Source organism: Rhynchophorus ferrugineus, unplaced genomic scaffold (genome assembly GCF_030347505.1).
Source record: "Rhynchophorus ferrugineus isolate W39M unplaced genomic scaffold, kcgeb_rfMv2 rfM2, whole genome shotgun sequence".
NCBI lineage: Eukaryota > Metazoa > Arthropoda > Insecta > Coleoptera > Curculionidae > Rhynchophorus > Rhynchophorus ferrugineus.
In genome coordinates, this window is record NW_027472581.1 from 1541414 (window position 1) to 1554277 (window position 12864).

The 12864-nt window shown below is 31.5% G+C and overlaps 1 protein-coding gene across 4 annotated transcripts in view; it reads right to left on the reverse strand.

The window, feature by feature from the left end:
- dnc (phosphodiesterase dunce) overlaps window positions 1-12864 on the reverse strand; it is a 787050-nt gene that overhangs the window by 323393 nt on the left and 450793 nt on the right. For all 4 annotated transcript variants that reach the window (XM_076395536.1, XM_076395535.1, XM_076395537.1 and 1 more), the window contains one exon: window positions 6154-6266. In XM_076395536.1, coding sequence (XP_076251651.1) covers window positions 6154-6266 — 113 coding nt within the window. The remainder of the gene's footprint in view (window positions 1-6153; window positions 6267-12864) is intronic.

The following is a 12864-nucleotide window of genomic DNA, read 5'->3' on the forward strand; positions in this document are numbered from 1 at the left end:
AATCCGGCGCTTATTTTTCTCCTTTTAATTATTTGTTTAATGTTAATTTTATGTCTCTAGGATGCATTAAATATAGATAAAATTACCTTGGAGGCAGTCTGAACCGCTCGACAACTGATTTGTATAGCAAATAAATATTGTATCTAGCTTCTCATTTAGATATAATTAAAATCCTATAAAATTGTTAGATTGGTGTCTCAAAACAATAAACCACTGTGTTGTCTGACTTAGCTAAATTGTTTGATATATTATTATTTCTTTTTAATACGGAGCCACCATCTGTGAGCGCTGCTCCAAGCCCTCTAAGTGAATATGTTGATGTTCTATGTAAATCTGTTGCTAGTCTCTTCTGATGTTTTATGCTATTCTGATTTATATCCTGCTTCACTGTTCTGACATTTAGGTCTAAATAGATGCTTTGAGAGATGTGACAAATTTTGAGAATTTGATTAGAGCTTTGAGAAATATTGGGCATGTTCCTTGATGATTTGCTCCAGAATATTTCTAATATTTTAATAGTGGTGTTGCTTGGTGTGCCCCATAGTTGAATCATGTATATTCGAGATATATATTAGCTTGATGATGGCTCTGTATATATTCATTGATGGGTTATAGCATCTACATCTCTAGACCGAGATGCTCTTTTAATGAAACCTGTTTCAATCAATATTATCATATGTCTGACAAGGTAATATATGTTTTTTTTAATAAAATGTCTATCAATTCAGTTGGTTTGGAGGAATTAAAAATAGCAGTAGCCAAACAAATACAGATAGCAATAAAACTTGGGGACCATGTATTACAATTTATATTTTAAGTTATATGTAGATTATTTTGACTCGGGTAACTATTTCAGAACTCGGTCTTGCTGTGATACGTGAACATATATTATTAAAAAACATTTAATAGTTATGAACCTCCTTCACCATTCATTTTGTAAGAAAATAATACACTTTTAATGAGGAGGTCAAAGCTGATAGAAAAACATCAGTTAATTGGCAAATAGCATCATATTTAATCCAAATAAGCGCTGTTCAATATTGATTAGTATTAGAGCATTAATAATCGAAATTTTTTTCCGTGGCCTTTTTATTACAAACGCTTTTAGAAAACTAAATTAATTAGGACGCTGAGTGGATGCTATTGTCTTGTTTGAGACTACCTAATATAAGAATATGTATTTGTTAAGTTTTGATATATGTTTGCCATTGTTTTTCAATATAATAGTTGATACAAATATACGAAATGTTTTAAAAACCAGATATGACGTTTAATATGATGTTAAAAACTTCTTGAGAGATCTGATGACGGCTTCTAAAGAGCCATATGGTTTGATAATTAATGAAGGATAAGAAATATTGTTAACCGACAAATTGCCTGCTGTTGTAAATTGGATCAAGTTAGAGAAAATAAAGATGCCAAGCATTCGGGATATAGAAGAAGAAAATGTCATGTACTGCTGATTATTTCAGCAAGCCGATTAGGATGAACAGCAAGGATTTTTGCGTTTCTAAGATGGTGCTTGTGGAAGAAAAGAGAAAGTATTACAATCAAAACTAAAATTCGGCTCTTTCGAACGTTTATCTTGCTAATCTCTTTGTTTCGGCCCAAGACTGTATGATTTTTATCAATTTACTACAGTAATGTTACGTAATGCTTGTGTTACGTTTCTTTTTTCTCATAAATAAATTTTAAAGGATTTTAAGAGTTGGAACAGTTGGTGTTACTGTGGCAGACTTCACTTTTCAGTATATATTATTTCGTAGAAATGTGAACAAAAAATATTTCGAACGCATTTAATATGTCTGAATTTGTACCGAATGAATCGTATCGGTGTTTTAAATGTGGTGATTTTGACACCCAAGATAATGTTACGGAAACATTATTGTGCGAAGTTCCATATGAGCCTCCAAATTTTGCAGCTCTTGCTCCTTGTGTCGTGATCTGTCTGAGCAGCGTTTAACATTTTATAAAGATACAAAAATAGGTCGATTCGTAGATAGCCTCAAAAGATACATTGTATTTTCGAGATGGAATCCAAAAATTGTCTGAAAAGTGGGAAAAAGTAATGGCTATCGATGGACAATACTTTGAAAAAAATACATTCTACCGATTTTTAACTATAACAATAAATATTGAAGTGAAAAAAAACTCTAAAACTAACCTATAGGCCTAATATATAATTATATAATGTCAGTGATCTATGTACAAAATGACTTATTTCGCTTACGATTACAGTACAGTAATTTTAAACACGTTGTTGCTTCGCATTATTTTAGAGAGATATGAATCTGGTTACGTAGACTCGATCATTTAATTATATGCTACATGAAGGAAGCTAATAAAACACGGTCTTGATAATATTGCGAAATATTTTTTACGCGTTTTCAATGATTTCATGTTAGTTATGTATTTTTATATAAAAGTAATTTAAATATAAGCGTTACGTAGACAAGTATGATTCCGTATTTGCTGAAAATTATTTTACTGCTTATAAATCTCAATATTTCCATGACTTTCCATAATGCTTATAGTTGGCAATTCATGTGCAATTCACTAAAACTGATATTAATCCCAGGAAATCACCAGGCTATGATTTAATAACAGGAGAATTAATGCAAAAACTACCTAGAAAGGGAATTACAAAACTCACCAAATTGATCAATACAGCATTTAGATTAAAACATGTCCCAGATATTTGGAAGATGACAGAAATTATAATGATCCCAAAACCTGGAAAGTTACCATCTTGTTGAAAAGAATAAAACAAATTTTAGAGAGAAAGACATAATATTAACACACCAGTTTGAGGTTTAGTAACAAGCATTCAACAATTGACCAGGACCACAGAATAACGGATGTTATTGAAAAAGCCTACGAAAGTAAAAAAGTATGTTCAGCCATATTCTTAGAGGAAGTCCAAGTTTTCGATAAGATTTGGCATGAAGGCCTTGTTCATAAACTACAGAAAATATTATCAAAACAACAACCCAAATTACTAAAATCGTACATGACAACCAGAATATTTGGAGTCAAACAAGAAGAAGCTTACTCTACAATAAAAGAAGTTAATAGACCACAAGGAAGTGTAGTGGGGCCAATGCTTTATCTACCCTACATTTGTGATATACCACAAATAGAGAATATTACGATGGCTACATTCACTGATGATACTGCGATTATAGCTGTCGGAGACAATAATGAAGAAGCCACACGAAAATTACAACAGGCAAATGACAATATAAATAATTGGACAAAACCTTCGAAAACAAAAATTAACGATAGTAAATCTGTGCATGTGCAGTTCACCTACAACCAGACCGTATAAGCACAAATAATATAAAATAATACTATCATTCCATATAGCCACAACTAAATATCTCGAAATGAATCTTGATGCAAAACTTCGCTGGAAGGAACATATAAAGAAGAAAAGAAAAGAACTGTAATTGAAACGTTTTGGCATTAATTTAACTAAATTAATTTAAACCCTCTTTAGAATTTCTGGATCACAAAGAAAAACGTCACCACTGATTATATAAAAGTTATTGGTCGTAAAATTCCAATTTACAATGTGCTTACATGATATTCAATAATTTTTTACGATAGCACAGATCCATAGAGAATGCGCCATATAAATTTCTACTAACAAAACAGCAATAAATCAGCTAAAAAATTGATAAAGACATGATGAAGCTAATTTAATTAATGTATTTTCCAAATGTTGCACGATTAAGACATAAGGCGGTTAAGACTGGTTGTAAAATCCACCAATAAATATTTTATTGACGTATTTTTCTCAATTAAGATTCGATGAATGAAAAAATTAGGTTATATCACTGGATAAACTATAATCTTTGATATCCTGTGTATTCGGTCATTATCTTTTCAATTAAGTTTATATCCGTTGTATCTTGTATTAGTATGCATTTTATATATTCCAGATTAGTAATTAACTTTATCAACTTATATTATATAATGAATGCAAACAGATTATAGTTTATTTGAAAAATGTAATGGATTAAAAATATTAAGTGTACATATACGATTTGACTTTTTTTAGGTGGGTTGTAAAATTAATACATAATTGAAAAAACACGGAGCATTTAAAAAAATGGTGACGATATTTGAATAAATAAAATAACTAATCATATCAAAAAAGTTTTATCAACCCGATTTAGATCTAAATCTAATTTCTTCATTGGAAGCTACTGAAATTGATAACCTCAATCCTAAGAAGGCACCTGGTACTACCTGCAATATCAAAGCTATTTGTTATTCAATCAAAGCTATTTGAGAAACTGACATTTAAACGTATTAAATTTTCTTAAATAATACCAGATTTCCAGTTTGGTTTTCGAAATCACCATACAATAATAGATTAAGTGCACAGTGTAACTGCTGATTAAATGAGCGTTTGAGGAAAAGAAATACCGCCCTGCAATATTACTGGATGACTCACAAGCTTTTGATCGGGTTTGGCATTTGGGGTTAATCTGTAAAATGAGCAAATTGTTACCGCTGTCAATTGTCAACTATTGTCAATTGCTGGAGTCATATCTTTTCGGAAGAAAATTTAGAGTATCGCATGAAATGGCGTTCTCGACATTTAAAACTATTTCGGCTAGAGTTCCACAAGGTAACGTCCCAGGACCTCTTCTGTATCCGCTCTACACTGCTGACATTCCAAAAGAAACCCCTCTTGGAACCTTTACTGACGACACAATTATTATGGAAAAAGATATATATCTGCCTAGGGCAATAGAAAAAGTGCAAGTGGCAATCAACAAAATCTACAAATGGAAGAAAGATTGGAAAATTTTACTTAATAGCCCCAAATCTGTCCACATTAATTTTGTATTGCGGCGAAATAATAAAAACTTAATTATATGACTCAATAGATGCCCGATTTCTCAAGCAGAATCAGCTAAATACCTTGGAATCCATCTTGACGATAGATTAAATTGGAAACATCGCGTTAGACAAAAAGCAAAAAATATTAGAACCAAAATAAAACAATTATACTGGTTAGTCGGAAGATACTTTCAACTTGATCTAAAATCAAAGAGGTTGATCTATAATATAATTATAAAGCCAATTTCCACCAAATATGGGGATGCACTAAAAATTCAAACCAACCAGTTATACAACGCTGTCAAAACAAGGTTCTTCGACTGATTACCAATGCCTATGTAACCAACGAAGAACTGCACGATGACCTGGAAATGAAATGGATTTGCGAAGTTATCCAAGATTTCGCCTTGAAACACGAAAGAAAATTATTAAATCATACTAACGTGGAAGCAATACAACTGCTGGACAGCGCGCAGGATATCAGAAGATTGAAGCGAACCAAACCATACGAACTTATATAAAGTGTATACCTTTAGTGTAAACTAGAGTTATAAGTTATTATAATTTTATAACTGAGGAATACACATTGATGTATTTACTCGCACTCGTCTTGCTTGTTAATTAATCCAAGTACATAGGTAAAGTAGTAATAAATTAATTGTAAATTAAAATTGTAGTAAGCGTATCTAATAAAGATGTTATAAAAAAATATCCAAAAAGTGAGAGTGTGGATGAAGAATAAAACACTATTCGTATAATTTTGTGTCAAACGTTCCTGTAAATCCTGCAGTGTACAAAATACGTATCTCAATGAACAATAGAGATCAATATCAGAATATTCCATCTACAATTCGAACCATTTCATATTAAAATATTTTACTGGCCCTTATTCAATTGAAACTGTACCTGCGAATTAAAATAGTAGAAAAAACCGTGTAAGAGGGAAAATGTAGTTTATTTAGCCAGAAAAACGTAATATTATAAACAAATATTAAACAAAAAGTGAAAAAATTATCTTAAAATTGTTTTGGAATCATATTACCTAATTTACAGATTTTAGAAAAATATATCTGAAAATGTGTTTATCTTATTATTCACTTATTATTCGGATTTATAATTCAAATAATTCAATATCATATTTAATTTCTAATAAATCACACGAAACATATTTAATTTGACCCTAAAGGAAAATGAAGTAAAATTAAAAAAAAATTGAAGGCATTATCAGTAATAATTGTTTATACATGACTAATTTGATTAATAGTTATTAATTTTAAGATTTTTGAAGAAATCACTTACCTTTAATGAAGCCATGTCCGACACAGAACGATGTGTCTGAATTGTTTCCAGCTGATCCAAACACCAATCCAATTCTTCCATAGTTTCCAGTGCTAACTTCATGTAAGCTTCGTCTAAAAAAGGAAGAAAATTTGATAGAGTCTTGAGGAGCATAACTTTAACACTTTTAAAATAACTTAAAGATATATATTTACGTACATATATTTTGTTAAACTTATAAGCATATTGTAGTATATATATTATTTTCATTTATTATATTTCTGTACGTAAGGTAGAGATATATTCTCTTTTCAATAATGCTTTATAACTAAATATTTTAAAATGATTGTTGCCTAATTTGTAGAAGAAATATTTCTAATTATTTACGTAAAATAAGTTTGGTTAATATAAATTATTGTTTACTTTTTATTATTTAGCTATTATTTTGTTACTAGTCGTTTCCGAATAACCTACAATTTGTTTTAAACTAGGAGGACACATCGGCCCAATCTCAGTCTCTGGTGAAATAATGTTTATACATGTCACTGCTGTATTTTTTATTATATGCACCTAACTACACAACACTATACAAGATCAGATGGTTTGATTCTTTTGAGTCCTTGTCCTGCTCTGGTGGTATCCAAAACTTGCAATACTTCAATATTCTCATGAGAATGGAGTCTTTCCTGATGCCCCCTTGCAATTCTCTTCATTTCTTGACTGAGTGTGGGTATCTTTTAGGTCTCGGTGTAAGTAATCAGTCCTATAGTATTCCGGTGCGCCCACAATACCTCTCAGGATTTTGTTATGAAAAATTTGTATTTTGCTTATGTTACTTTTTGCAGAACATCCCCATAATTGAACTCCGTATATCCATATAGGTTTCAGTATTTGCTTTTATAATACCAATTTATAGCAATTTATTATGTACTGATAATTGTGATTTTCTTCCAATTAGCCAGTACATTTTCCTATATTTCAATACCAGTTCTTTTCTTCTCTTATTTATATATTCCTTCCAGCGAAGTTTTGCATCAAGATTCATTTCGAGATATTTAGCGTTATATGAAATGATTGTAGGTGAACTGCACATGCACAGATTTACTTTCATTAATTTTTATTTTCCAAGCTTGTGTCAAATTATTTATATTGTCACTTGCCTGTTGTAATTTTCGTGGGGAAATACAAATTATGAAATATTATTTCCAGTACACCCTTTTCATAATTTTTTTTTGTATATCCTTTTTAACAAGGAACGTTAGTTTGAACAGTATCTACTGCTTAATGGGGCTCCGAACCACGATCTTCTGCGCTAAGCTTACCGACTGGCCAGTGATCAACTTGGAGATCACCACCCAGAAGACCGATCCGGTCTCACCCAGCCTGTTTACTGGAGTGGTGGTGATGATTTTCCTTATCGGATCCCCATCCGTACAGAAAATCACTATGTCTGATTTACTTATTTGAAATAAGATACCTGTAAATATAACCCCATATAAATTGAACGATTTGTATGTGCAGCATAAATCTGTTCTCGGTTTCGAAAATTTAAGATTATAAGCTGCATTATTATCTTTAATATAAAGCTTTAATTATCTGCTTTAGTTTCCATCACCTGCAACCAAGGCTCTGCTCAAATGCTCTCAAATATTGGTGAGACTATTTCTGATGAAAGCAACAATATAATTGATATAAACAACAATTTCTCAAGTGTACAAAGACATGGAATGACCGAATAAGGTGTATAATAGTTAAGGCATTTCAATAATTAATTGAAGGAATAGTAAAAGCATTCGTCATATTTTTCAGATGCTCCTTTCACTGATCTATGTCACTCGGCTTCACATCCAATCCTATAAACGAGCATATAAATTGATTCATTAGTCGATAATTTCAAAATATAACTATGTTTAGTAAAGCAAACGAGAGGAATTTCTTCCCTTTATAAAAAAAAGGCCACCGCTATTATCATTATGTTTCTTTTCCTTCACTATATTGAAACTTCGAATCGATTTCCAGTGATATTTTAATTTTTTTTTAATTTAAGCTAAATTTTGCCTTTACACAAATTGATTGTTTTTAGAATAATTTATTTATATTAATCAAGTTTTTTATTACTGTAGTTATAGAAGTCACCGTATTCACCAGACATTCACCCCTTCCGACTGCTTTTATATCAGTAAAAAGCGATATCTAAAAATTGTCTGAAATACGAGTACTGTAGTAAAATACATTAAATAAAATATTTTGAATAAATTCTATTCACTGAATGAAATTACAAAATTACTATAGAATTCTTTAAAATCAAAAGCCAGCTAATAGGCGGGGCAAAAGTCCCGCTACTATCTTGTTTATGTGACGTTTAGCACAGTTTCATTTTCGCTTTAACCATTGTATTGTGTAGACGTCCAAATATTATTATGGATAAATATACGCCACAATAACGAGCAGAAATAATGACAATATTTATTGAAAATAACCGTTCCATTATTGGAATTCAGCGGAAATTGCGTCAAAAATATCCTAATCGTCCAGTGCCTCAAACAAAAACCAGAATTTATCGTTCACATGCGAATTTTCGACAGTACGGAACGACAGCAGACATCAGATAGATATCTCGTAACGCTTAAAATGTGGCTGTGGTGCGCGATAGTGTTGCAGAGTCTCCATAAACATCAATTCGGAGACATGGTTCCCGGTTACACATTTCTGCACACTTTAGAAGGCGAATTTTGAAAACTGATTTAAAAATATTCCCGTACAAAATTCAGTCAGTCCAAAAACTGATACCGAGAGATCCTGATCAACGAGTCTATAAACAGAGCAGTCGGTTTTGGCGAACACAGAATTCTCAATTAATTATGTCTTGGTACCCATGATTCGAAATTTTCATGTACTTAAAATGGAAGAACGAGGACTAGAAGAAAGTTAGAAAGTTTATGTGAATAAGCCCCAAACGATTCAATATCTTAAAGACAATATTCGTCACGAAATTGAAGAAATTTAACCTTAGATGTTGCAGGATGTCATGTAAATGTCTTGAAAAGAGCCAAAAGTTGTATAGCGAACCACGATCACCTTTTAGCCGATATATCTTTTTAATCATAGCGAAAAAAAAATAAAGACAACGTAAACTTGTTATGAAAGCTAAACTTACTTATCTATTATTTGAGCAAAGTTATAGGTAATCAAAATAGTAGCAGGACTTCTGCCCCATGTACAATACCTTGGGCCAAAAGTAGATAACCATTTTTTTGCAATAAAACATTTTTTTTTAATTTAAGAGCTAGTTAAAGTTGTGCATGTATTGAAAAAATTGATTTTCACATTTAAAAAGCTCGTGGTACCAACATAAATCATTAAACAAAATAATATTTCATGTTGAAATATGCAGGTTAAACTAAAGAAACTTCTTCCTCATCCGGACTATCAGTTACTAAAATCGTATCTCAGTGACAGACATTTTATTGTAAATCAAGGCGATGAACATACCGAATTAAATCCCATATATTCAGGAGTTCCGCAAGTTAGTGTACTGGGTCCAGTACTGTATCTTCTGTATACGGCTGATCTGCCCACCACAAAAATAACTACTGTGGCAACACATGCAGACGATACAGCAATCTTAGCCATGAAGATCCAGTCACAGCATCAATAAACCTACAAACCCACCTGGAGCAAATACAATTATGGTTGAAGACATGGCGCATTAAAGCCAATAAAACAAAATCCACGCATATAACGTTTACCCTGCGTAGAAGAACATGTCCACCAGTGAATATCAATCATCGTCAACTCCCCCAAGCAGAGCATGTTAAATATCTTGGTATGCACTTAGATCGACACCTAACCTGGAAGAAGCACAAACTCTCTAAACGAAAACAACTGGGAGTAAAATTATATCAAATGTATTGGCTCATCGGGCGCAAATCCAAGTTATCATTAGATAACAAGGTATTGCTGTATGAGTCTATACTCAAGCCCATTTGGGCATATTGAATCCAACTATGGGGTACCGCTAGCAAATCTAATATATCCATCATTCAACGGTTCCAAAATAAGGTGCTGCGTGCCATTGTTGATGCTCCGTACTATACTTCAAATAAAGTGATACAACGCGATATTCCTCTAGAACCTATAACGAGTGTAATTCAACGTGTTTGTGTGAAGTACCTCGAAAGAGTGTCAGTGCATCCCAATGTACTCGCTAATCAGCTAAATATGCGACGTGATAGTGAAGTGCGTAGACTAAAACGTTTAACACCATCTGATCTGATTACTGGACATATGTAGACTTTAGAATAAGACTAATTAATTAAGATAATATTTTATACAGAAGATGAAGATGAAGAAAATGAAGTGATTTTCTACATGCCATGTATATATAGACATAAGAAATACTTATTGCCAATAGGGCAGATTATGAACTCACGAAGAGTAATAAAAAAAAATTTTGATATAAAAATTCAGTGCTTATATTCCATAATATTCAACGTGCAGAAAAATATTGAATAGAGATGCTATACATTCGAAAGAAATCCGAAGCGTATTTATAGGATATTGGTTTTCTTGACGTCATCAGGTTGCCGAGGTGGAAAATGAAAGACGACGAACTTATTAAACTTCAGTATCGGGAAAATTTAAATTATCCATAAATAACAAGTAACGCTGCAAAGGCCTTTGTAGCCTGTTTTCGGCTACGCAAATTAAAACTTTAACAGTTACAACGAAATATGGTTGATAAAAAGTTAATTTGGCGAATGGTTTAATTTTTTGCCGACATTCTAGCAATTTTGTTTCGTAGTATTTCGAAAGGAGTGAAGATGTTGTAAAAGAAACTTGCAAATTTCTAAGCAACAATATCATGAATGATTACTAAAGTTATCGTCTTATGATGAAGTATTGATAAGGTTAAACTAGTGCACCACTGAACATAATAACAAAGTATAAGTCACTACATAGTATAAAACAAAGTCGCCTTTTCTGTCCCTATATCCCTATGTGCGCTTAAATCTTTAAAACTACCCAACGGATTTTGATGCGGTTTTTTTCAATAGATAGAGTGATTCAAGAGGAAGGTTTATATGTATAATACATGCATAATATACTAAGGCAACATTGCTAATTTTAGAGGTTTCTAACGTGATGTCGTAAATTAACCTATTTTTTAGGCTTATTTAGCAATTAGCAAAAACGCTGCCTAACCCTACGAGTTAGATCAAATTAATGTACTACAGTATTGTACACCATAAAAAGGTCTACAAAAAAGTCCGCGATGGTATATGTTTATCTTTTAGGGATAACCCACATTAACCATTTTTATTATTTACTTTTTACGTGAGAAAATTGCTTATTTACGAAGATATTTTAAGCAATACGGCATTAATCCTTATCGAATTAAGTACCTTAAATACAGCGTGCAATTAATATAGATCAATATGGTTCCTTACAGCATGTAAATTAAACAAATATTTTCGGAGATATTACAAATTTAAAATTTGCGTTTAAAAATGTGTAATGTAATAAAAATTGTATGAATTTAGATATTCCAAAGATAGCAGGAAATCTTCATAGTAAGTATAGGGGAAGAGGAATTGTTTTACTCCAAATTTAATGCGTGCAGGCCAAGGGCAGTAATGAATGAACCAAAAATACTGGATCGATTTTAATCATGTTTTCATTGAGTGACATAGGCATATATAATTTATGCCCGTGCAAAGTCGGAGCGGGTCGCTATGTTTTTATATACAACGTTCATATTTTTTCTGTAGTGTATTTAATTTAGTATCAGCATTGCACCCGTGCGAAGCCGGGGCGGGTCGCTAGTATAAGTATAAGTAAGATTATATCCAATGTAAGTATACATGATCTCTCATTACTTTTATTTTATAAACATAAATATGGATTAATAAATGAAGTAGAATATACATGTTTGTATATTAATATAGATGATACATATAAAATAAATAAAATAGATGATAGAATAAAACTACTTTGATAGTGATATTTGAATTTAGCATGTATATTAAAACAATAACAAAAACAATTAGATAATTTATTTTTTACAGTATAGAAATATATATTAAAGGAATTTATTTAGAATTATTAAATTAACTTAGTCTGTCTTATTATATTAATCGTTACACCTTAATATCTATCAATGCTTTCAAATGGCTACATAGCATATTTTCATTATTTCATTTGAGTATTCATATAGTTTTCATCATATTTTTCACCTAAAATATATATTGCAACAACTATAATTACACTAGGCTGATTAAAATAATAATTTATTTATCTAAATTATTGAATAAAAGTGTATCGTTCTTTGATTATTTATTACACTCTTCGGTCTCACTGTTGCAGATAACTCATCTTTAAGTTGCCTTCTATGGCTTTCCTTTATCTACAGCTTTCTACATTGTCTTATGTCCCACGTGGGAACTGACAAATCACCAACAAACTCTTTGAAGCTATTTTTTAATTTTTAATATTCTTTGCATATTCTTTAACATCCTGCAACTTGCATCCAACAAAAAAATTAAACAAAAGTTATCTGGTACGGAAATACGGCCAAATATCTTGATGACTCTTGACCATTGATGTTAAACTCAAATCAAGATTCAAGGCACATGAAAAAATGTGAAGAACTCAAGCTAAAGTACAGGAAATGTGTCGGTTATTGGTTACATATTCAGCCCTGTAAGTATATAACAAGCTTTTGCTTTACCA